Source organism: Mus musculus, chromosome 3 (genome assembly GCF_000001635.26).
Source record: "Mus musculus strain C57BL/6J chromosome 3, GRCm38.p6 C57BL/6J".
Lineage (NCBI taxonomy): Eukaryota > Metazoa > Chordata > Mammalia > Rodentia > Muridae > Mus > Mus musculus.
In genome coordinates this window covers 124,399,614-124,426,039 of record NC_000069.6, presented here as the reverse complement: position 1 = coordinate 124,426,039, position 26,426 = coordinate 124,399,614, and the positions used below count along the sequence as shown (strand labels likewise).

The window sequence follows — 26,426 nt, the reverse complement described above, 5'->3', positions numbered from 1 at the left end:
AGATTTCAGCAGTTGGTCTGCCAACTGCCATACCTACCTTTGGTCTTTAGTGCCACAGAAGACCATCCAGGGAAAGGGTCTCCATTTCAGCCTCCAGTGTAAAGGTATTTTTAAATAGTTTAAATTCTCATGATAAACTGGTGATATCAAGAAGTGATCTCTCTTGATTCTTCCAGATCATGTGAATTAATTGTTAACTGGCTTCATGAAAAGCTACTCATGTTAGCAATACTTAGTGCCAGTTCTATCAAGAGATAGGATTGCAATGTCAGGGTAGGTGTGCCTATCAATCTAAAATTCCATGCGTGTTTGTGTGTTTTTGTTTCCAAATAATGAGAATTATTCTCTGATGCATGTAACTGTTTTACCCACTATGACCACAAGTGTTTGCTGTGAACTGATCAAACTTCAGTCCAAAATCTAAGAACTCTCTGGTATTCACCAAATTGTTATTGTTTCCAACATATTTTGTGTTCTTGACAACCTGTTGCTCAATATTTACCACTAATTTAGATGAAGTAGAATGAAACCCCAAACATCCTCATTTACTTTCATCTTGTGTATTATGAAATGCAGTTGCTACTGTCCTTCATGTGTCACACTGCTCCGTGTGCATGAGGGTAGCCACTGGCCGTTGTCCCTGACCCTTACATGCTTGATGAGCCAAAGCTAGGGTGTCACTGTCCATAATCCTTGAAATCATTTGTGGAAGGAAACATATACTTTAAGTATGCAAGCTGTCCAAGCAGGAGACAGTAAAGTAACCTAGAGAATAGCCATTGTGTAATCATAAAGAAGGTCTTTATTGTGGCAGGGAATATATCCAGAGGCATCTGGAAGAGTTCGTACCATAGAGAAAAACAAGCAGACTGGAAAAGACCATAAGTGTATGTGAGAGAAGGCAGAATAGTAGGAGAGAGTAGTGACGATAACTACAGGGGAATTCTTACCTGCATAAAGAGAACAAAGGGGATTCGGCAACATTTTGGGAGTTACCATAGTGCAAGAGGAAAAGCTGGTAGTTAAGAAGAGACAGGGGATTAGGTGGGAATCTTTAGATATATAATGAGTACTTGTGAGTAGAAACTCAGGTACTCTAGAGGGCAGAATGGGTGTTGCTATCCTGATAGGCAGCACAGGTATATGTTAACTGAGAGACATTTGTCCCTTTTGCCAGAGGTAAAGGAAATGAATACTTTTACAACTTCTTGATGAATGCTATTTTTCTTTTTCTTTTCTAATCACCAGAAATCCTTCAAGACTGACATTTCCGAATATACATATTCCCTGAGGTCCTCCAAAACTAGTATGCATCATTAGGAAAACCCGATTTTTATTTCCTTCACAACTGTTTAAGTTAGACTACACAGTGATGGGCTTAATTATGGCATTTCAATATTTAGATTTCATTCTGTTTTGTTCATATTTATCACACTCATACATATCATTCATTTCAAATTCAAATTATGTAGCAGAAAATGTGTGTAGAGATCTTAGCAGTTTAATGGAGTTTGGATATTTTAATTAGTATATGTAATTATACATATCAGTACTATATAATTGCACATATCAGTGAATACTCAGTTTGCAGACCTCGGGATCCATTACTAACAACAAATTTCAGTCATTTTAACAATATAGGGATGTTAGTTTTAGTGGATCTTTCTAGATACTGCATATTTTATTATGGGATTTAGCATAGGATCTTTCAGACAATCTTTTGTGGCTCTAGGTTTCACCTAGGAGCATGCACCTTCTCCCTTGTTTTCGGGGATGTCTGACTTCCTATGCCTGAAGCATTTGACTCTACCTCAGTAAAGCACATTCACATTTAAGGTCTCCTGATCCTTGCACCTGTTAGATGCTACAGTTCACAGTATTAATGATGTCTGCATGTGGATGTTGGATAGGTTAAAGGATCAGGGCTTGGGGATCTTTGGGATGAATCTGCATTTCACAGTCTTTTGCACAACCATTTCTGCTTTCATTGCATACAAGTTACTGCAGTTAGGCTTACCAATGGCATCCATGTTGCTACGCCAATAACCAGTTTTCACGAGTCTGGCAGTTTGTCCTTAATTTAACAATTGACATGGATCTCTTCTTTCTTGCACATCCCTCTAGTCTGTGGGATGTACAATAGTTCTTCTACTCTCCAATGGGTGCTTTGAAATCGGCTTGCTGGGTTTTGGGTTTAAGTCATGAATAATTTTAGTAAATTTCACTTGTTTTTCTTTTAAATTGGATATTCTTTAGTATTCAATTACAATTACATGATAACATCTTTTTATACAAGGGTCTTTGGTCTAGTGAGAAAATAATGGGACTATTTCCATCCTTTCTCAGTTGATATGCATAATTTTCCTAAAAAAGTTGAACAACAACAACAACAACAACAACAATCCAAAAAACAAAAACAAAAGCCTGGATATTTTTTTCTTTAGAAAGAAATTGAAAAGTTTTTATTTGTGAATATTAAGGACTATTCCTAGGTTCTAGAAGGATCTATCAATGATTAACATCACTTTTTTCTCTTGTCAAAAGCCTGGGTTTGTTTCATAGCACCCACATGCTAGCTCACAGCTATCCTTAATTCTACTTCCAGGGAATCTAGTCCTTTGTTCTAACCTGCTCAGGCATCAGACACAACGTAGTGCAAAGATATATATGCAAGCAAAATATATGTAAAATAAATAAATCTAAAATCAAATTTAAAACCTTCAAACTAATACTAAGTTTCCTCTATACTATGTAGCTGCTGGTTTGGAATAAAACTCTGAAGTATAGTCATTTCTCTGACATGTGAAAAGACTCGGTTCACATCTGTCTGTGACAAGTATTTTCCCCCAGTGAATGTGAACTTTTTGTGTTCAGATTTCTGGAGCCTTCCAGACTCCGAATGACCTGCTAATCCTTATGTTGATTTTTTCCGGATTTTTTTTTACAAGATTGTTGACAAATGTGTAATAGCAACAGAAGATCTATCAGAAGAATCTGGACAAGAAAAACTTAGACTACCAAGAACACCCAGCAAGGCTGGCCTTTTAAAAGCCACTGAAAAAGGTGCAATTCTAAAACATTTAGAGAGTCTCAGACAAGTGACAGTCATGATGCTTAGTGGAAATCAAAGGACAATGTATTGTTCAAACCCTTCTTGTGTAGCTCAGAAAGAATCAGTGGGCACTCTGTTGGTTATTAAAAAATAGACTGAAACTACACCACTACTATATTTTTCTACAATATAAAACTACTATATAAAACTACTATATTTTCTACAATATTTATGTTCAGAGTTTTAGTACACTGTTTTCTATCTAGGGCATAGGAAAGGGTACCATCCCCCCACATATTTGATAATTTTACCTTTTTATGACATAGGGTATTGCTTTTGAGCGGCAACAACTAAGGTAGTCTGGATCTTCGCTCCCTGACATAATCTAATGAACACTGGGAAGATAGACATGCACAAAAATACGGAAGGGGGCTAGCCACATTCTGAAATAAATTTATTTAGTGATATGTGTCAATTTTATAGAATTTTAATTCTAAGATTTGAAATAGTATTGCACAGAAATCCCAAGAATTTAACCCTCTTGTTTGCACAGTTGTCACTTTGAATGCATATTTCAACCCACTGGCCATGTCTTCCCACCTAGATCTTTCCATATTGGTTACTTGGAAGCTTTTCGAATCCTTTGACTTGTTTCTGTAACTCTTGCTTGGATTTTACCACTGTTGCTTTTTCTGCATCTAAAGGAAAGGGCAAGAGAGAGTTGAATCCCTTCAGGTAAGGGCAAGGTTTCGTATCTCCTGGAGAAGCATAACCATGTCAGACACAGAGTCGTTAAGAATCCTTTACAGAAGAAATAGTTTAAATCACGAGAGAGCAAATCAAACATCTGGACACCAATTCCAATTTTGTAGCAGTTGCTGTATTCTATAGTCATAGTCACTGCTGCTCATCCAGGGAGGCTTCGGTATTTCCAATACCCTGCAGCATCAACCCGGCCATTGTCAGGGGAGCATCCAGGGAAGGTAGGGGAACCCAATCCATCCTGCCGCTCCTGTCCTCCTTGTCCTCATCCTGAAGTGGGAGTGGACTTGCATACATCATGAAGAGAAAATCCTGAAGGGGCGCAGTGTGTAATAGAATTATTCAGAGAGAGCTGACTTCCAAAGCATATAAACATCTTTCCTTTTTACTGTTAATCTCAGTTAAAGGGTGGGAAGGATTTAAATTGATTACTATAAAGATAGATATGCCAAATAAGATTCTCATAATTTAAAAATCTTGTTGATAACAAGGCAGAAAGTGGCAGGCCATAAAACTACAAGAGGCAAACACAAAGGCTGACATTTTTTCTCAGTTTTAGCTCTTCTCAGATTAAATATCTTTGTCTCATCACAGACTCCCCACTGAGGCTATTGTTGCTCTAAGGTGTCCAGCCTCTTTTGTACAGAAGCAGGAAGAAAATGCAACACAACCGTGTGTGTTCAAGCACATCAGCAGGTTTGGTCATACACATTGCCATCAGTTTCAATGTATATTTGTATTTTCTCCTCACAGGGCTTGACAACCCTTATTATATGATAATGAGCAACCATCAAGGAACTTCTGGACCACATGAGTCAGAAAACTTCGTGGATGTTCTCAACCTGCCAGGTGAGGCGCTGACCATCCTTCAAGTTCCCGTTCTCACTTCCATTTCTATGACTGCGTAAAATATCAACGCAGTGTCTTTTCTTGCTTGAGGGAGGGACATTATAGAAAATAAAAACAAAACAATATGCCCCAGCTCAGGCTTGAGAGAATGGTTCTGATGACAAAGCTCAGCTTGTCCCTAGGAAGAACATTTCATCGTTTCAGGCAGAGAGTGACCATGAGCTAGTATGCCAAGGCACTGTTTACACATGTGTATGCATACATCTTTGTCCCATTAGAGTATGGGTTCTAAGACCTGAATCCTCATGTGTTCCCCACTGTTTTTTTTTTCATGATTGGAACAGAAAGTGACTTAATGGCTGCACTGAGACAAACCTGTAAAGAAACCTACACAGAGCAAGTGTGTGTGTGGCATTGCAGGTTATCTGTTCAGGGCTTGAGGAGAAATGGCCTTAGGCTTCTAGACCAGTCTGTAATCTCATTTCAACCCAAGCAACACCCGTGTTTTGTGCATGTCTTTATACCAGCATCTGGAGTCTGGACCACAAAGGGACCTAATATTCATATCCTGGAGCCTCTGTTTTAGTTAAATATGTTATCCTAATTATACTTTCATCATTTTCCCCGTTTTTCTTTTCTTCCTCCAAAAATGTCCATGTACTCCCCTTGATTGCTTTCAAATTCTTGTCTCTAAATTTGTGTGTGTGTGTTTATTTATAAACACATATACACACACATACACAAAACTTATTCTAACAGTATTGGACAGCCAACCAGTATGTTCTAACTAGAGAAAGACTATTTAGTCACAAGTTATTTATGATTTCATTGTGGTCCTCTATTCTATAAGCAGTCTTAGAAAAGCAAAAGACACTTTGATCTCAGCCTCAAACTAAAACTATACCAGCAAGGATCCAGATGTTCGCTGATGAATGTCTTATGTATGCTGGCGATACAGTCACAGGATGGTGCTAAAAGAAGTTTGACAAAGGTTCTAAAATCTCAGTGAGAAAGCTTCACAATGGGAGGAGATGCACTATGACATCTAAGGATAGCCCAGCACTGCTTGGTCCTAGCAGAAAACAGCTATGAAAAAAAATTTACAACCTCTGAGACAACTGACTATATAACTTAGGAAGCTGCTCAAGTTCTCAAGTACCACATGGTACAATGTGGGGTTAGACAGCACTGGCTTGTGAGCATGCTCACTGAAGAACACTCAGATCATGTCTCAAAGATTAACAACAGTGTTGAGTCTAGGGCAGAAAAAACTCCCACATGCTACAACATGACTAATACATTTTAGAAGACATAGAGATTTATATTACAAATGATGCCCCATCATTCTATGAATTGCAACAGACATCTTATGCAATCAGAATTCTTTGATAAAGGTTGTATAAAGAACACCAGTCCATGTAATGCTCTCAAATTCTCTTTAGATGCAGAGAAGAAAACAGTTAACAAAAAACAGCCTTTCATAACTCAAGTATTCCACAAGGCCTCGGTGCCCCACCAGGACCAAGTTTGCACATCCCTGCCAGTTACTAAGAGAGGAATACTTTTTGGAAATGATCTCTCTGTTGTTTGTGATGATGGAAATCTTCCTAAAGCAATTCTGGTATCACATATTCCTTCCCTAGCCACCCTGAAGACAAAATACTGCTTTTAATTATTGCCGTTCATTTCTATCAGTAGGAGGGGAAGCCGTTATGAATCAAATCATTGGCTTAAAATAGGGAGATAAGACAGTGCTATTCACCACAACCCATATCTGGGAAAAGTTAACTTTAAAGCTATTACTTTACTATAATGGGAATCTCGTACAAATGAATATTCCCGAGATTTCAGGATTCACATTAGAGGAATGAGTAGAACAAAAGATAATCAGAGGCACCAATCAGTACAAGGTCCTCTTCCTCAGCTCTTGCCCATGCGCACTGCTGCTCTAGTTCAGATGCAGTGACAGGTGCTCCCCTTCTCCCATTTAGGATATGCTCTCCATTCTCAACGAAAAAGGAGCAATCACTGAAGGCATCTTCAGGATATCAGGCAATATGTCAGCATGCCACGCCCTAAAAGAAAGGCTGGATTATGGAAAAAAGGTGAATCTGAAAAAGGAATGTGTTCTCGCTGTGGCATCTGTCTTAAAGGTATGGAGAGTCCTTGGGTCGTCCACATTCAGGAGTCCTCGGTGTCTGGGTAGGACTTCCCTTCCTCATGCTTTCCCAGGCATAAAGAATTAAAATCTGACAGGCTGAACGTTTCCAAACATTTCCAAAATGAAAGGACTCTCCTTTTATCGTAAAAGCTGCCTATGTTATACACATTTTTATTTGCAATAATACTCCACTCTTTATTGTTTATATGTTTATTGTTGGCCATTCCAGGCCAAAAAAGTAACATTACTGATAGTGGAATAAAATATGATTTGAACCATTAACCACTCATGTCCAAATGCAATGTAGCTAAGTAACTTTTCTTTGATTCCTCAATACTAAATGAGACACTCATTCCCAAACAATATTAGTCTGTGGAGGGGCATTTCTGACATGCACATTCATTTCATCTAGTGAGCATGCCTAGATGGGTGTGTTTTGCCCCCCCCCCCCCGTCCCTGTGTTCATCATCCTTTGTCATTCTGTACTTTATTTCTGAGAAGCAGGTATTTCTTCTGAAATAGGCCATGTGCCCCCTCCAAACATACCTTGTTGACGCACAGCCAGCAAGATCCAATAATCTTCCCCCTACCACCACCTCTATCTCCCACATAATATTGGTATCAAACCCAAGTCCTCCTAACTGTGAAATGCCTTCTCTCTCACTGAGCCAACCCTGAAGCCCCACCAAGTGATTATATTCATTCCTTGTCTTTCTTGCTCTAATTCTCTTATGCTTCTCCACATTCTCCCACTCACTCCCTCTCAAATACACGGCCTCCTTTTTTTCCTTAATTTTAAATGTTCTTATTAATTTTTTAATTTACACTTAGTTATTCCCTTTCCCTGTCCCCCTCCCAGAGTTGTTCATCTCATTCCTGCCCCCCTTTGCCTCTGAGAAGGTGTACCCTCACCCACCAACCCCCCACTCACCTCATCCTATGCCCAGTACTCCCTTCCCTAGGGCATAAAGTCTCTATAGGATTAGATGCATCCTGTCCCACTGAGATGGCCTCCTTTTTTAAAATTGTTATTATTACATTCAGACATAAGAATCCGCAATCCTTTTTAAACAATCTGACGACTCCATTCACAGTTGGTAGTATATGTACTATTTCAGAGTACTGAATTATCAATTAGGGTGTTCATCTTTTGGAAAGACCAATTTTTCCACCCTCATTTGTATGTATCTATCTGTAGTTCTTTGTCTAGAAATTCAGCTTCATGAGATTTTTCCCATTTCAGCTGTTATTAGAGGGATGATGGCTTTGTTCAGGTATTATTTAAGCAACTATATCGCTCCCCCTGTTCACTAACCCACCCACTCCTGCTTCCCTGTCCTGACATTCCCCCTACACTAGGGCATTGAGCCTTCACAAGACCAAGAGCCTCTCCTCACATTGATGTCCCAACAAGGCCATCCTCTGCTACACTTACAGCTGAAGCCTTGAGTCTCTCCATGTGTACCCTTTGGTTGGTGGTTTAGTTCCAGGGAGCTCTGGGGATACTGGTTAGTTCATTTTGTTGTTCCCCCATATGGCTGCAAACCCTTTCAGCTACTTGGGTACTTTCTCTAGCTCCTTCAATGGGGATCCTGTGCTCCGTCCATTGGATGACTGTGAGCATCCACTTCTGTATTTGCCAGGCAATGGCAGAGCCTCTCAAGAGACAGGCTCCTGTCAGCAAGCACTTGTTGGCATCCACAATAGCATCTGGGCTTGATAACTGTATGTGGGATGGATCCCCAGGTGGGACAGTCTCTGGATGGTCATTCCTTCAGTTTCTGCTCCAAACTTTGTCTCTGTATCTCCTCCCATGGTTATTTTGATCCCCCTTCTAAGAAGGACCAACATATCCACTCTGTGGTCTTCATTCTTCTTGAGCTTCCTGTGGCCTGTGAATTGAACCTTGGGTATTCTGAACTTCTGGGCTAATATCCACTTATTGAGTGTATAATATGTGTATTCTTTTGTGACTGGGTTACCTCACATTGGATGACATTTTTCTAGTTCCATCCATTTGCCTAAGAACTCCATGAATTCATTGTTTTTAATAGTTGAGTAGTACTCCATTGTGTAAATGTACCACATTTTCTGTATCCATTCTTCTGCTGAGGGACATCTAGGTTCTTTTTAGCTTCTGGCTATTATAAATAAGGCTGCTATGAATATCATGGAGCATGTGTCTTTATTACATGTTGGATGGAAAATTGCAGGTCCCTTTAGTGGGCCTCCATGTCAGACAAGGTTCAAACTAGAGGACAAGATGAACACCTGTGAAGGAAGTTGGGACTAAACTGAATTTTACAGTAGAAACTATTTTCAATAATTTCTGTGATTTATATTTTCCACAAAAATATTTTTTCTATGTAAGGAGTTTCTTCATAATATACAAGGAAGTGTGCTGACTTCTAGACTGTATGATATATGGCTTGATGTCCTTGACCAAGAAAATGAAGAGGAGAAACTAGCTGCAGTGCAGAGGTAATGATTAGCTAATTGCTTGGACAACACTAACAAAAAGAGGAAGAATGTTTGCTTAGAAATATTAGATTATATGTAGTTATTTATAAAAGAATTTTCACTGACAACAAATTGTTTCAATTGCTTACAAACATGGAAGACATTTCAAAAAATAGTATGATTTCTTTCTTTCAGCAGTCACAATATATCATGCTTATAATCATAGCATTTGAGAACCAGATATATAATCACCAGTAACTTGGGGTTAGCTTAGGTCATCTAAACTGTCAAGAACACACAGGCTTTATGGAAAAAGAAATAAGAAAACTAAAGAAAAAGAAATATATCTTATAACAATAAATGTTTTTCTCTTAAAAATCTATTTTTAAATTTTATTTTATTTTTAGTTTATTTTTTACACTCCATATTCCATTCCCTGCTCCTCTCATCACCTCCCCAACCCACCCTGTCTTCATGTCGATGCCCATATCCCTACCTCACATGACCTCTAAACTCCCTGGGGCCTTCATTCTCTTTGAGGGTTACACACATTATCTTTGGATGAACACAGACCCAGAAGTCCTCTACTGTATGTGTGTTGGGGGCCTCATATCAGGTGATGCATGCTGTCTGGTGGTCCAGTGTTTGAGAGATCTCCGAGGTCCAGATTAATTGAGGCTACTGGTCCTCCTACAGAATTTCCCTTCTCTTCAGCTTCTTTCAGCCTTTCCCTAAATCAACAAAAGGGGTCAGCTGCTTCTGTCCATTGGTTGGGTGTAAATATCTGCATCTTAGTCTTTCAGCTGTTTGTTGGGGCTTCCAGAGGGCTGTCATGATAGATCCCTTTTTGTGAGTTCTCCATAGCCTCAGTAATAGTGTCAGGCCTTGGGACCTCCCCTTGAGATGGATCCAAATTTGGGCCTGTCACTGGACCTTCATTTCCTCAGACTCCTCTCCATTTCCAATTCTGTAATTTTTTCAGAAAGGAACAATTATGGGTCAGAGATGTGACTGTTAGATGGCAACCTCATCCCTCAGTTGATGTCCTGTCGTCCTGCTGGAGGTGGGCTCTATAAATTCTTTCTCCCTACTGTTGGACATTTCATCTAAGGTCCCTCCCTATGAGTCTTGGGAGTCTCTCACCTCCCAGGTTTCTGGTGCATTCTGGAAGATCCTCCCAACCTCCTATTTTCTGGTGTTTCCTGTTTCCATTCTTTCTGCTGGACCTTGGGGCTTCTTCAATCCTTTTCCCTCACTCAATACCAGATCAGGTTCCCCTTTCCCCCCTAATCCCTCCCCAACCCCACACGGTTCACTTTTCCTCCCAGATTCCTCCCTTCCTCCCCACGTGTAATTGCTTTCTTCTCTCCCCCAAGTGAGCACTTGGGCACCTCAATTTGTTGAGCTTTTTGAGTTTTGTGGACTGTATCTTGGGTATTCTGTATGTATTGTTGTTGTTGTTGTTTTCATTTTCATTTTCTTTCTTTCTTTCTTTCTCTCTTTCTTTCTTTCTTTCTTTTTTTCTTTGCTAATATCCACTTATTAGTAATTACGTACCATGCATGTCTTTTGGGTCTGAGTTACCTCACTCAGGATAATATTTTCTAGTTCCATCCATTTTCCTGCAAAATTCATGATGTACTTGTTCTTAGTAGCTGAGTAGTATTCCACTGTGTAAATGAACCACATTTTCTGTGTCCATTCTTAATATGAAAATTTCAGCATTGTACACACTGAATTTATATTGTCCCATAGGATATAATGAACATCCAATTTGTCAGTGGTATACTTTAGCTTCTATAATATTTAACAATGAAAACCATGTCTAATTAACAATAAAATTTCAATTAAATGTGTATATGTACATAAAGTTCCTCAATGAACTCTCCCATAATAGATAAGCTTTAGCCTCTAATAACTTGACATTATTGCATAATTATCTCCAGAACACAGGGATTTTGTAAATTTTAGCAATTTGCTTTGCAGTGTTATCTTAGTTGAACACTTATTACAGAATGCCATAAGTGTTTAAGGTAAGCTTATATTAAGTTATATCCAGCTAAACTTTTCCTTTTTAAAAAAATGATTTTTGGACAAGTATTTCAAGTGATATTTTCAGGGCACATTTCTCCTTTCATTGATTTTTTTTTGAGGGCAATGAATAAGATGTAGACATTTACTCTGTTGCCTTTCTTCAAATTTACCACTTCCTGAGTAAAGAATCCTTGTTTTAAAATAACTCGTCTCTGTTCAGTCTTTTACAGCGTCTGCCTTACCCAAATGTCAGCCTCTTGAGAGAACTTTTCAGAATGCTACACAACATAGAAAGAAATTCTGCAGTTAACAAAATGACTGCTTATAGTTTATCTGTTTGCATGGCCCCATGTATCCTATGTCTGCCTCGTTCCTGCAACTCGGGATTAGCAAATGATATCTCCAATGAGGTAATAAGACACATATTTTACACCTAAGGTAGCCAAGTCTTCACAGTGAGACAGGAATACAGAACAATTTTTTGAGAGTCACGTTTTGTTGTTGTTGTTTGTCTGTTTGTTTTTTAAAATATACCTTTGGAGAAACAGAACAATTTGTGAGATTTGAGTCAGTGAATTGTCAGTGGATTGTCAGCTATGCGCGTGACAAATGGAACCAAAGTTAGTCAAACTGACGATATAGAGTAGCCATCACAATAGAAACACTGGAAAGCCTCCTCTTATAATGTACTCTACTGTGTTGTTTGCAGTTTTTACATCTGGTCTCAAGATAGTCCTTTAAATTTCTAAGAGAAATCTCTCTCCTCTATTTTATAACAGCTGACTTTTTCTCAGAACTTTGAACTATACAGTTCTAACCTCTAAGCTCCATATATCAAGTGGGGTTTATATCACACAAAGTGACAGAGGCTCTCTGTATTTTTCCCATTTTCTTCCAGATTTCCCTTGTAAAATTTCTCATCGAAAACAGTCTGAAAATATTTGGAGAAAGCACGGTTTTACGTTATGATGCAAGCTCAGTGTCTTGCCCTGATGTGGAGAAAGCATCAGGTCCCCTAAACAATATAACTAACTTTGATGAGATGAAGGATAAGGAATATCAAGACAACCACTGTCAAAGTGGGATGACATGCCCTACAGGCAACAATTCAGTGCCCATGAGTCCAACTGCTCCTCTTCACAATGAGGGGACTATAGGTAGGTAAAGATACTTTATAGGCATAATTTAAAAGTTAGGATCACTTAGCACCCCAAATCACTATTTACAACAAGTGGAAATGTAGCATTTACTAAAACCATTTTGAAGTATACCCTCAGGCATTTATTACAGATGTTCTTCTATTGTTAGAAACTGCCTGTAAATTTTTATCCCCTCTTCCCAGTGGTCCTGAGTATATGTAAAAGGTAAATCCCCAAAGTGTCAAATAGTTAAGTATATGTGGAGAAATATCAATTATTTTGATATTTTTGATTCCTGTGTTGATTTTTATAATAAAATAACAACTCAATTTTGCAAAAAAAAAAATCATTTTTTTGATCTTTCGAGATATGGTTTCTTTATATTTAACAATGCTGGTTATCCTGGACCTTGCTTTTATAAATGAGGCTGGCTTTGGCCTTGCAGAGATCTGTGTGCCTCTGCATCTCTAGTGATGGGATAAAAGGTATGCAACACCATAACTGTCTTTTTTTAAAGCCTGAGTGTAGCATAACACAGCCATAGGGAAGAAGTAGACATGACAGTATGTGGTATTATCAGCAAGATAAGTGTTAAATGCAGATAGACCTACTAGATTATAGTTCCCCATGGCTGTTCAGTCAGAAATCACACTGTGAGACTAGGAACTGTACACTATATAACTGCTTCATTTTAATACATTTATGCATAGCATTGAACACAAATTCAAGAATTTACTGAATAGACCTAGACATATGGGTCATATACAACCAGATATCAAGTACCACACAAGTTAGTGCAGTGTATTTTAGACAGCACTACATAGGAACGGCACTAGAAGAACTGAATCTAAATTAGAACCGGCCTCTTGCTTTACCTATGTTCAGGATTTCAGGGAGAATAATCAGCTAATATAAAAGAGGTCATTAATCAATCCCTCAACATCATAAATGTTACATTATCAAGTCAATACAATGTAATCATTGAGTTCAACTACACACAAGGATTTTCCTTCTTTCTTAGCTTCTGAGAAACCTGTCAAAAGATCTTTTATAAAGCCAATGATTACCTGTGGCTCAACTACCAGCCATGACAATGTGTGTATAACCCCATCCCCATCAGCACCAAACAAGGGACACCTCTTTGGAAAGTCTCTCACCATTATCTGTAAGGATGGTAATCTGCCTGCTCCAGTTTTGGTGAGTGCCATTTTGGTTTTCTATAGCTTTTGTGTACCATATAGTTTTTGTGGATCGTGTGTTCACACTCAGTTCTGTTACCAAGTGGATAAATGTTTAGATAACCCTACTAATAAGGGTAAGATTCTTTTAAAATAGTGCCTTAAAGAAAGAATACTCACTGAAGTTTGATTCATGTATTCTAAGAATGTTGAAAACAAAAATTATTGCCATATCCTTTACTGATTTCAGCATTAACTCAAACCCACAAGTTTTAAGGATGAAATGGGTCTCTGCCTACTTTTTAAATTATTTTTCAAATGTTATTCCCTTTCCTGGTTTCCCCTCTGCAAACCCCCTATTCCATCACCCCTTACCCTGCTTCTATGAAGGTGCTCCCCCACCCACCTACCCATACTCACTGCCCTCTACACTGGGGCATCAAGCTGTCATAGACTAAGGGCCTCTCCTTCCACTGATGCCAGATAAGAGCCCTTCAGCTCCTTCAAATCTTTCTCTAACTCCTCCGTTGGGTTTCCTCTGCTCAGTCCGATGGTTGACTGAGAGCCACTTAATAACTGACCATCTGTATTGGTCAGGATCTGGCAGAGCCTCTCAGGAGATTGCTGTATCAGGGTCCTGTCAGCAAGCCCTTCTTGGCTTCAGCAATAGTGTCTGGATTTGGTGTCTTCATGTGGGATGAATCCCCATGTGGGGCAGTTTCTGGATGGCCTTTCCTTTAGTCTCTGCTGCACTCTTTGTCCCTGTATTTCCATTAGACAGGAGCAATTCTGGGTTATAATTTTAGTGATGGATGAGTGGCCCCATCCCTCAACCGGGGAGCCATGCCTAACCTCTGGATATGGTCTCAACAGGGTCTCGCTCCCCTTTATAGGATATTTCAGCTAATCATATCCCCATGGCGTCCTGGGAGGCTCTTGATTTTCTGGCATCTGGAACTTTCTGGTTGCTAACCCCCAGTTCCCCATACCCCATTGCTACACACCTCTGTTCAGTTTCCTGACCCTCTGTAATTTTCTCCTGATTCTTTTTCCCTTCCCCCTCTTCTCTTCCTACCAAAGCCCTCCCCCACACTACTTCCCTTGATTATTCTGTTCCCCCTTCTAAGTAGGACTGAAGTATCTACTGTTTGGTCTTCGTTCCCCTTGAGCTTCATGTGATCTATGAGTTGTATAATGGGTATTACACACGCTTTACTTAATGCCCACTTATCTGTGAGACATACCACATGTTCTGCTTTGACTGAGTTACCTCACTCAGGATGATATTTTCTAGATCATCAATTTGCCTGCGAATTTCATGAAGTCATTGTTTTTAATAGCTGAGTAGTACTCCATTGTGTAAGTGCACCACATTTTCTGTATCCATTCCTCTGCTGAGGGACATCTGGGTTGTTTCTAGCTTCTGGCTATTATAAATAAGGCTGCTATGAACATAGTAGAGCATGTGTCCTTATTTACATGTTGGAGCATTTTCTGGTTATAAGCCCAGGAGTGGTATAGCTAGGTCCTCTAGTAGTGCTATGTCTAATTTTCTGAGGAACCTCCAGACTGCTTTCAAGAGTGGTTGTACCAGCTTGCAATTCCACCAGCAATAGAGGAGTGTTCCTCTTTCTCCACATAAAAATATGGAGCACTTGAGTAATTTGCGTTTCATCCTTGAGCAAGGACCATGCTAATCTTCTCTGTATCATTTCAATTGTAGTATATGTGCTGCTGCCTAAGTGAGCATTCTCTGTGTCTCTTACCCTAACCCTCCCCAGCTTCTCTCATGACCCGATTTTATTCTGATGTCTTCCTTAATATCATTGCTGCTGAGATAATTAATCTCGAAATACAAAATATATTGTGCTTTGTTTTAAATTATCAAGGAATCGGTCATAAGCATTGTTCTCTTCTAGATAGTAGTACTTGCATCTGAATAGAACATGAAAGGCCACCTAATATGGTTTGAGTTTTTAAATTAAATAACCTACTAAGTTGCCATTGAAAATATATTTTTACGGTTCAACAAACACTTCAGCACTACACCTTGTGTAAGGAATTTTTCTGCACATGTTCGAAATTATCCTATCAGATACCTAATAATTATTGCTCATACCCTGAAGATTTTATAGAAAAATTTTCTGGTAATCATAATTGTATCATCCAAACTTTGCAAAGAGAAAAAAAAATCCTCATTAAGGTTGTGAATGTTAGTCATTTTTACATAGTGAAACAATGAAGAAGGAGTTGAAATTCTCTTGGGTTCTTGACTATCACAGTGTCTTTTGACACTGGAAGTTGAAAATAAGAATTCAGAGAGCAAGGAAATTAAAAGCTTTGAAAAATGAAATGAAATGAAAGTAGGAAATAAGAAGCAAAAGAAGAAAGGAAGGGAAGTTTAATGAGGAAAAATCTTCTAGGGAACACAGGTTAAAATAAAATGAAACAAAACAACCAACCAAAAATCCCTCCAGTGTTTAAAATTGGGTTATAAGAGAAAATATATTTAGAAGATTGAAAACATTCACTCTCCAGCATTCGTCCCTCCCAGCTGTATCTCTGTAACCATGGTTGCCAATGCTCTGGGTGGCTATGCCGTGATTGTTGCTTGTCTTTCTCCCATACAGGACATGCTTTCTATCATCGATGCAAAAGGACCAGACACAGAGAGAATATTCAGAACATTAGCTAATAAACCATACCTCACCTTAAGAGAAAAGCTTGACTCTGCAGAGGAAATGAACTTGAGAGAGGAATCTGTTTATATCGTAGCATCTGTCTTAAAGGTAGAGAAGGATTTCATTGTAATTACAAGCAGCAGTACCTACAAGCAATTACAATTCATAAGTAATTTGCTTCCTTGAGAAAAAATGATAATGATGGCCCAAGGATAAGAGACATGGTAGATAAAAATCTGACAGTGTGTGTGAATCATCATAATGGTAGAGTTGAAGACAGGTCATGAGAGGTTAACATCTCGCTCTATCAAATGCACTCTGGTTTGTAATTATACCGACCACTCCATTGATTTCACCTTTGACCAGACTGTATGGCATAATAACAAAACAAGTAATAATAGTGGCAAAAGTTGATTTACATATAAAACACATTTCATAAATTATACTTGCCAAAGAAAAATTTTCTTCATAAATAACAACAGTTCAAAATGGCTAGTCCATCTCTGACATGTAATAGGTTCACAGAGAGTTCGACATTGCCATCTATGTAGTACATACACTATCTTGCTCTCTTTCTCTACCAAAAAAATGTTTCAAATTTCCCAGACATTTCTTTTTAATCCCATATTTATATCCAAGAATTAGTCTGATCTGCTGATGAATACTGTACCATATTGATCATTAATGGAGCTGTCTATAAACAGTGGATAAAATGCAAATAGCTTCTTTTTGTTAATTTCTGCTGTTTTCTGAGCTCAACACTCAGTAGATTCTGGAGGAGTGGCCCCAGATATCAAGGGAAGAGATAGTGGTTTGAGAGTAGGCAAGCTTACAAACGTTAGATGAAGGTACCACTTGATACTTCCTTGACCCTAGTTTCCAAGTGTGGTTTACTTTGACTGGCAGAAGACGAGTACCACATTATGGAGAAGATAAATGACTACCAAGGCAGCCCCATGCTCACATAGCACTTAAAATTATAAGAACACGGGATTTTCCCACATTTCTCATTTCTTAATTCTTGTTACCTCAAACTATGTCTGACCCTTTACAACTCAGAATACACCGAAATGAGTTAACGAATGAAATATAAACTTGAAAAGTGACTCAGGTGTTTCCAGAACTAGTTAATTATGAACTATCTACCTATTTGCAGTTATTTATTTACAAAAGGGAGAATATGCATTTTAAGCTATATAAGGGAATTTGTTATCTTGTTTTTCTTGTCAAAATTGAGATTTCCTTCATTTTTCTTATTTATTTTTCCATCTATCTATCTATCTATCTATCTATCTATCTATCTATCTATCTATCTATCTATCTATCTAGTCTATCTTTAAAGCCCATTCTAGTTTCTAACCTAAGGCCAAATTGCATCACTCTGATTTCTGAGCTCCAAGGTGTGTGCTACCATGCCTACCTATTCCTCACACACATCTATGTGCTTACCCTTTTAAAACCTCTGAGCATATGTGATAAAATATGAGGTTTGGAAGGAGCAAAATAAAATGATTTGGCTGTCCATCAAACAATGTGCTGCTTACAATGTAAAGAGCTGAATTCTTATACAGTTAAGGGAATGTGAAACTATCAGAGCTTTTCACATGGAACCCAGGGAGCTCAGATCAGGAGGCTGGGCCCTTCTCCACTGTATCTGCAAGCAAGGGCGCATGTGCATATTAGAACTTTACTCAACTAGGAATTCAAACCTAGTCAACAAAGGATAGAATCGTAATATCCCTGTTTATTTTTAGTAGCTGCTTATGTCCAAGTAAAGTCCTTTGAACTGAGAATAAGTTCATTTTATTGCCACCATGTCCAGAACTCTGTTTCTTAGACTCCACTTCTCGGTGAGAAAAGCTACACTTTCTGGGTCCTTTGGTCGACTTTGAGGTGAGATTCTGGATGATGTCAGGCAGAGAATATCTTAAGAAATTACATTTAAACTGATATTCCTCAATAAAAATGATTTCCAATAATTTCATCAAAGTATACTGACAATTACATTTTTATATATGTAAGGAATTTATTAGGAATATTCCAGGAAGCTTACTTTGCTCTAATCTGTATGGAAAATGGCTTGCTGTCCTTGATCAAGAATTCCATGATCAAAAGATTTCTGCTATCCAAAGGTAAGGATACATTAGTTACTTGGATAACAACAAACACACATATGAGTAATATGTTCTAGGGTAGGTGTTAGCTTCTATTTACAAGATTATCCACTGAAATGATGATGAGTGGCAAGAGGCTTCTTTTGCTCACATGTGTAAAGTTAGGTTATAAACAGATATCTTTGTCAGGCATATGTCTTGACTCATGCCTTTAGTCCCACCACTAGGGAGGCATCAACATTATAATAGTCATGGTTTGGAAGTCAGGCTCAGCCATATAGTAGGGTCCATCCCAGCCTGGAATACAATCTAAATTCCTCTGTGGAACAAGTTAAATTCATTTTTTCAACCATTAAAAGCTGGAGGCATCCATATCAGGTTTAGCTTTGATTTCGATGTCCTCTATACTGACTCCACGGAATGATGTCTTAGATAAAAGAGGAAGAACTTTGATGCCCCATGAGTAGCCAGGACACCAGCATATTTGCTTTATTTGTTAAAACACCTTTTATAAGTGCATCGCTTAGCTTCATCAGTGTGCTTTCAGCCCAACAATTCTAGAATGCCAGTGGATTGCTACAATGTGTTTATATTAAATTATTTATGTTAAATATGTCTCCATGGTGACTAGAGAGATGGTTCAGGGTTCAACAGCTCTGCTGCTCTTCCTGATGAACATTGTCACTATCCATATGGTGGTGTGCAAATATCAAGACATCAAAACTCTAATTTCCAGGGACATGACACACCCCTCTGGGTTCTCTGGGCACCAGGCTCATGTAGTATACATGCATATATACATGATATTCAAAATGTTCCAATATACCATCCATTGAATTGATTTGTGGAAAGTATTTTAGATAATATTGTAGTGATATTCTTTTTAAATTAGGTATTTTCTTCATTTACATTTCCAGTGCTATCCCAAAACTCCCCCATAGCCTCCCCCCCACTCCCCTTGATTTCTTGTGAATTTTGATACTATGAGGTGTCCTACAAAAATGTTACTGATTTTTCTTTGAATTTCAGATCTAATAGAATCATTACCTGTAAAACAGACATACATAAAACCCTCCCTCTTCTGTTTAGTCTTTTAATACAGATGCCATTACCAAATGTTCTCCTTTTGAGACACCTTCTCTCTGTGCTACACAAGATTAAAGGTCGCTCTTCTATTACTCACATGACTGCTTACGCTTTATCAGTTCGCATAGCTCCAAGTATGCTTTGGAATCCTTCTCTCTCCAACTCAGGGTTTGGGAATGATATCTCACAAAAGGCAAGTGGACCTCTTGTTTTTTGCTTTTGGGAAAAGAGTCTTGATCATGATCCAGAAGCTGGGGACACCTTTGACAGATCATTACTCTTAGAGGGCACCCTTGTGGTTCAGTCCTCTGGAGGGGATGAGGCACTGACCTATTTCAGGGAGGTTTGGAAGGGAGCTTGTTATAATGAATTGGAAATAAGTGACTTAATTCCTTTCTTAACTGGGTTTGAGATTCCAACTTGTGTGAATCTTAGACATGAATGAGAGATGTTAAGATAATATCCAGTACTGTATCAAAACATTGAATGAGATACAGACTTGGACAAATATCTCAAGGTGTTTTCGCTTTGTTTTGGTTTTTGTTTTTTGTTTTTTTTGTTTTTGTTTTTTTTGTTTTTAAATCCCTATCTTGGAAGTTGCTGTTATTCCTAAATACTCTTGTCTTCAGTCACACTTGCTATGTGGGTTGACCATATAGGCACTAAGGTTCCATATACAATATATTCTGTGTAGTTTATGGCTCAATCATAAAAAAAAAACCTTCTCTTCAAGCTCCTAGTGCCAGGCTGGCTTTCAACTCTATAATAGCATACCTGTAATAATCCACTTATAAAAATGAAATATATTATTACATCATATTCTGCCTGTATAAAAGTTTGTATATTCTAACCTTACTTAGTGTCTATAGATGCCAAGAGAAATCTTTAGATTTATATTTAGGGGTGTGTGTGTGTGTGTGTGTGTGTGTGTGTGTGTGTGTGTGTGTCTGTCTGTCTGTCTGTCTGTGTGTATGTAATGGCTCTTCACCATTATATCTGTAATTCTAGCACCAAAATGCTTATTTTAATATGTGTAAAGCATAAATAAAATGTTTACTTTTTTACTTTAAATTAACTTTATGTTGTCTACATGTAAATGTCTGCACCACTTGCATTCTTGGGCTCATGGACACTAGAACATGGAACTGGATCTCATGAAATTGAAATTACAGATGATTGTGATCCACAATACAGGAACCAAGGTGGATCCAGTAGTCACTGCCAATGACCCTAAGAGCTGAGCTAGCAATAAAACATATATCAGCTTGCCATATTGATATTCCTAATTTATTATTGACATGGTTTCTTAATTTAGAGCTATAGAAATACTTTACAAAGTGACTGAAAATTTCTGCTAGAACAAATATACTCATAAAGAGAAAGCAAAATTAGAGAGAGGGGAAAGACGTCATCTGATATTCCCTCCATGGTCACAGTCGCATTATCCATTTATCTCATAGTAAGGTTTATCCCTGAAATCTTAGCTCTCAGTACAACTTAAGACTGTGAGGTTGAAAGACTAAGTAAGATAAAAATCTCCTGAGAAAAGACATAATTAACAAAATGTTCATGATAGGTTTTCAAGAAAGGGTACAGAGTTATGTAGAAAATGGACCTAGTTATAGGAAGAGTTCTGGGTACTTAATATCACGAAAATATTCACAAAGAAAAGTTTAATATCTTAATTATCCAATATTTAGTAAGGCATTTTAATACAAAAATATTTTTAAGGAAGCAAAGGTGTATTTTAGTTAGTAAGTTCCAAGGACAAGGTTCAGAGAAAGGGAAATCATGTAATGTCACACACAATGGGACAATAAGGCAATAACAGAGTGGGATTTTCTGGAGAATCTTTTGTTCTCTACCTTGTAAAAGACTATGAAAATATAAAGTCAGTTGCATCCTGGGTAGAAATGTAAACAATATATTAAGTTTACTTAATCCCACTATCTCAATTTTTTTTAAAAAAATAGCATTGTTATTCAACTTAGCACATTTTTTTAGTTTGCTACTATTACTGTGAAAAAGCAACTTTTGGAAAAAAGAATTTATTCCATCTTATACATGCAGTTATGGACAATTACTGAGGGCCCAACCTGAAGTAGGGCAGGAACCTGGGAGCAAGAACTGAAGCACAAGTCATGTAACATTACTATTTACTGTCTTATACCTCATATCATTCTTAGCGCCTCTCTCTCTTTCTCTCCTCTCTCTCTTTCTCGCTCTCTCTCACTGTCACTCACACACACACATATATAGAGCTAAAGCTAGAGAGAAAGAGAGAAGATAGATATAGGTACAGGTACAGGTACAGGTACAGGTACAGGTACAGGTACAGGTACAGGTACAGGTACAGGTATAGGTATAGGTATAGGTATAGGTATAGGTATATAGACAGACAGACAGACAGACAGACAGACAGACAGACAGACAGGCAGACAGACAGACAGACAGACAGACAGACAGACAGACAGACAGACAGACAGACAGATAGATAGATAGATAGATAGATAGATAGATAGATAGATTTTTTTTTTCAAAAAACCAGTAGCTGAAGGATTGCCCCATCCTAGTGATCTGGGCACTACAAATTAATCCAATCAAGACAATATCCCACAGACTTCCCTAACTTTCAGACCAAACTTATAAAGTCATTTTCTAAATTCAGAGTTGTTCTTCTCAGATATTTCTGTGATTTGATACTTCTAGCACAAACATGTTTGTTTTGATTACTTTTCTCTTGCTTTGTATAATATGACCAAGGCAACTTACAGAAGCAAGTGTTTATCTGGGGCTTAAAGATCCATATAAATTAGTGTCCTTCACAAGGACAACAAAGGAACCTGGCTGCAGGCAGTCAGGGAAACTGATCCAGGAAGCAGGAAGCTGAGGACTCTTATGGACACCAAGCATGAAGCCGAGAGAGTAACCAGGAAATGGCCCATGGCTTTTAAAAACCTAAATTCCAACCAAGGACTTACTTCCTCGAGGAAGGCCAAACTGCTAGATCCAATCAAATGGTGTCAAAAACAGAGTATGAAGCATTGAGATGCCAATACTAAGAGAAGCAGCCTATTCAAGACTCTGCAACTAAGCTGCCCCTCCCTTTGAGCTCCATAAATTGAAAACCCAAAGAATAAAGAAAATATTGGTAATGTCACTTATTCAATTTGCAGTTCCTCTTGGCTACAAACATATCAGCTCTGAAATATCAGTTTTCTTCCTAATTTCTTTATTCATTGCGATATGAATGCAACTTTAACAGACTATTTTAGGAAGATGCAAAAAAAAAAAAAAAAAAAAAAAAAGAAAATCTAGAATTTCTCTATAGTCCAGGCAGAGACTTCTATAACAGCAGCTTATTTGCATTCATTAAAAAAAAATAAAGACATGAAAGCCTATTGTTAGCTGTTCTCAGCATTACTTACTCCTTGTATTCAGTCTGGAGCATACAGAAATAGAATTGTGGACACATTAACATCTCACTTAAGCTTCCATAGAAGCACCTATTTGGACAGACCTGGAGGAGCACATGTGCGTACAAGTGTACGTGTGTGTGTACAAGGAAAATTAAAATTTAGGTTATCAATAAAACTTTACCAGGGATGATGTGTATGTGCCCCTCCTCATCCCCTACCATCTAATTCTGGCCGTCTACAAATGCCTGAGAACTCAGTCCAGGCGTCTAACCACCTCTTCTAGCTCCAACAGTCATAAGCACTCACATGGGCATATGCCTACACACACACACACACACAAACACACAAATTTACCTTTAAAATTAAACATAAAATATGAATCATTGCAGTGAGAATTTTGAGACCTTTTTTGATTTATTGTAATGTATTGCACTGAAAACACATTTAAATACATCCTTAAAATACACTTAATCACTTCAAGGGCTCATATATTTGTATAGTAAGTGCTATTTTCTCATTACTTTTCAATTCAAAATTTTCTTCATGTCAAAAGTCTAATATCCAATGTGGTTGTAAATTATATGGAATGACCAAGTGTCCTGCTTTTGCCTTGGGGTGTTACAGATTTCAGTTGTTGAAATTCTCATTGAGAGCTTTCTGGAGATATTTGGAGAAGATGCCATCGTGTTTTATGGAGAGTTCCCAAAGAGTTGCAGTGACATAGAAAAAGCTTTAGCTTCCTTGAATAATGGTGCTGACTCTAATAAAATGACGAATGCCAGAGGTGACAGTAAAGGCAGCTGTCATATTGAAAAGACACACCTCCCCAAAAAACAATGAAGAGGATCTATCTGCTTCTCCCCAGGCAGAAGATCTCAGCGGTAACGGAAGTTTTTAAATAGTTATCAAATACATTGAACGATGAATTATTCCCCCATTTAAGAAAGTTGTAACATCACAGCAGCATTGGGACACAGCATGATATGAAAACATTGGGGGAGTTTAAAAATCCTTTAATTTAATTACATATAAATTCATATATACACATATATAGATACACAGACAATTACACACATACATGCATATGAATATTTAGATATATACATATGTATATATGATAGATGTAGTCCTACTTTAGTCCCTGCAAGGATATCAGAATATAGTCTACTATCATTTCTTACCTTTCTTCCCTCTGGTTCAAGAGTCATGTAAGATATCTCAGATAATAAAATTATCCTTTTTAAAAGAATCAATTAGAAACAATGATTTAAAATCAATCAACCATTCTGGAAGATAAAGCTCTATGCCACCATCTACGAACCACACTATCCTTGTGCAACAGTATTGCTGGTTTGATTTCAGAGGAAAGATAAATTTTTTCAAATGCTTAGCATTGGTGTAAGTATTAAATGATGCAGAATCCACTACAATGAATGCATTAAGAATGATAAAGAGGCAAGAACATCCCTGAGTCAAAAATTAATACCACTTAGGGATGGGTTTAGAGCGAACATAAACAGTTCACTGTGCAGAGTGTGGATGATATTCATAGTTGACTTTTCTTGGTTTGATATATGTTTTATCTAAATTGAGAGGAATCTATAACCTGAGAATATCTGTATCAAAATAACATTTATGTTTCTTTTGCAATGAAAACAGAACAACCCCCTCAATCATTTCCTTTTCTGCAGAAACGACTGCAGAAGGAGACTTGACAAGCAGCAACCGGATTGGCCAAATAGCTTCTGGATGGAGAAATTTTTTTCTCAGCAACTGAATACTTGAATCCCCAGGACTACATTGAATTCCATTTCTCCTTCACTTTATTGATTATTCCACTAAGACCCCTTTTTATTATTTAATATAACCAGCTTTGTCAGCATTTGAAGGAATTTGTTTGGATTTTTGCTTCTGTCCAGAAATGAGAATCCCACCCCCAAATAACATGCCTCTGTCAACCAATAGAGGCATCGGGTTGATTCTCTTAGATTGTGGACTTGAGCCTTAAGTAAGCACTTCTCAGGTCCCAGCTCATTCCTTCTGAATGTGTCATGTCCCCTCCCACTTACTTATACCTCTGAAAAGCTTATTAATAAACAGTACTTCTGTTTCTCCATTTTATCATACTGTATTAATTACAAATAATAATCTTCACTTATATTCATTGTTTTATGTTCTAGACTATGCTTATTTTGTGATAATGTCACTCCATAATTTGATTGCTTAGATGTCAATGTGCCTTATTCATGATTCTCCATGGAGAATGGCATTTGGGTCTTCTCTACATGGTTTACTCAGGGAACTGGAGCCACTTTACAATTCCAACGGGATCACTTTATGATTATTTTCTTCAAAACTCCCCTCAGAATGACCTAGCAATTTCTTCTTATCTAAAGGAATTTAGAGATTTTTCTGACGAAATTCTTCCAGAGTCTAGTCACAAAATAGTTCAATGGCTAAGAGCCAAATAATGAGGTATACCACAAGGACAACCTCACTTCTGTGCATTTTACCAGTACTCATTTTTCATTTTTCCCCACTGCTATGAAAAGCTACCTTAGCATATTATTTACAGGAGAAAAATGTCTGTCTTTCCCAGTGTTAGAAGGCTCAGAGCATCTTTGTAGGACAGTTCTGATGACACTTGCAGCTAGCCAAGTGCTTACCTCATCAAGAAGCAGAAGACAATGAATGCTAATACGCTGAGCTTCCTCCTTTTATTAATTTCCAAGAACAGTGAATAGAGACTAGTACTGTTCAATTCTGGTGTGAGTTTTTCCATCTTGATTGCCTAATTTAAATAACTCTTCAAAAGTATTGACAGACTCTAATTAAAATAGTCCCTCAAAGTTGTACTTAGAATCATGTGTCATGGATGATAACACTCAAAATGTATCATTACACAGGTTGAACGTAAACTTGGAACAAAATTTAAGACTATACACAAGGGTCTAAAAAGATGGTTCAATATCTAAAGCAATGGAGATAAAAGCTTTGTGACATGAATTCAGATCTTCAAAAATTACATTTAAAACAAATCAAAACTGGGCATTGTATCTCAGGCATCTCTAAACTAGAAGCTTTTACCAGGATGGGAGCTGGATACACAGGAATCGGCTATAGATTCTTGGGCAGATACTTCTCAAATGTTGATAAGTATCGAACAAAAGTAACCCAGTCTCAGAATAGATGGGAGGCAAAGACTAACAGCTGATGTTGTGCTCTAACCTAAATTAGCTTAAGCCTTCCTATGTGTCCCAAGAATACTGCATGCATAAACACACACACACACGCACACACCATATACATTCACAGACACACGTCATACACATTCATGTACACACACAGACACAGCTTATCCTCACACACACATAAGCGCTTTGCATATTAGTTACAGCTCTTTTTATAAACCGAGTTCTTAATCTCAACATAAAGAACCAGCTCCTGGTTTGGTTGATTCTTTGTATAGTTCTTTTTGTTTACACCTGGTT

At 37.8% G+C, this 26,426-nt stretch overlaps 1 protein-coding gene and 1 non-coding gene across 3 annotated transcripts; one reads left to right on the top strand and one right to left on the bottom strand.

The window, feature by feature from the left end:
- 1700006A11Rik (RIKEN cDNA 1700006A11 gene) lies at window positions 1-25,050 on the top strand. Of its 2 annotated transcripts, NM_027939.2 has the most exons (12): window positions 1-104; window positions 4,568-4,663; window positions 6,106-6,284; window positions 6,655-6,816; window positions 9,196-9,305; window positions 11,539-11,728; window positions 12,217-12,475; window positions 13,479-13,654; window positions 16,266-16,424; window positions 18,339-18,448; window positions 19,520-19,709; window positions 24,627-25,050. In NM_027939.2, the coding sequence occupies exons 2-12, from the start codon at window positions 4,588-4,590 to the stop codon at window positions 24,648-24,650; spliced, it is 1,635 nt and encodes a 544-aa protein (NP_082215.1). In that variant the 5' UTR covers window positions 1-104; window positions 4,568-4,587; the 3' UTR covers window positions 24,651-25,050. The 2 variants fall into 2 exon arrangements, with proteins under 2 accessions (NP_082215.1, NP_001344124.1); NM_001357195.1 differs by lacking the exon at window positions 6,106-6,284.
- On the bottom strand, window positions 15,276-15,385 carry Gm22575. Its single transcript, XR_003954729.1, has one exon. It is a non-coding gene; the product is annotated as a U6 spliceosomal RNA (small nuclear RNA).
- Window positions 25,051-26,426: the final 1,376 nt, after the last annotated feature.

Coding starts and splice junctions, on each gene's coding strand:
- 1700006A11Rik (NM_027939.2), top strand. CDS start 4,588: ATGATAATGAGCAACCATCAAGGAACTTCTGGACCACATGAGTCAGAA. Junction 4,664..6,105: donor GGATGTTCTCAACCTGCCAG/GTGAGGCGCTGA, acceptor AATTCTCTTTAG/ATGCAGAGAAGAAAACAGTT. Junction 6,285..6,654: donor ATCTTCCTAAAGCAATTCTG/GTATCACATATT, acceptor TCTCCCATTTAG/GATATGCTCTCCATTCTCAA.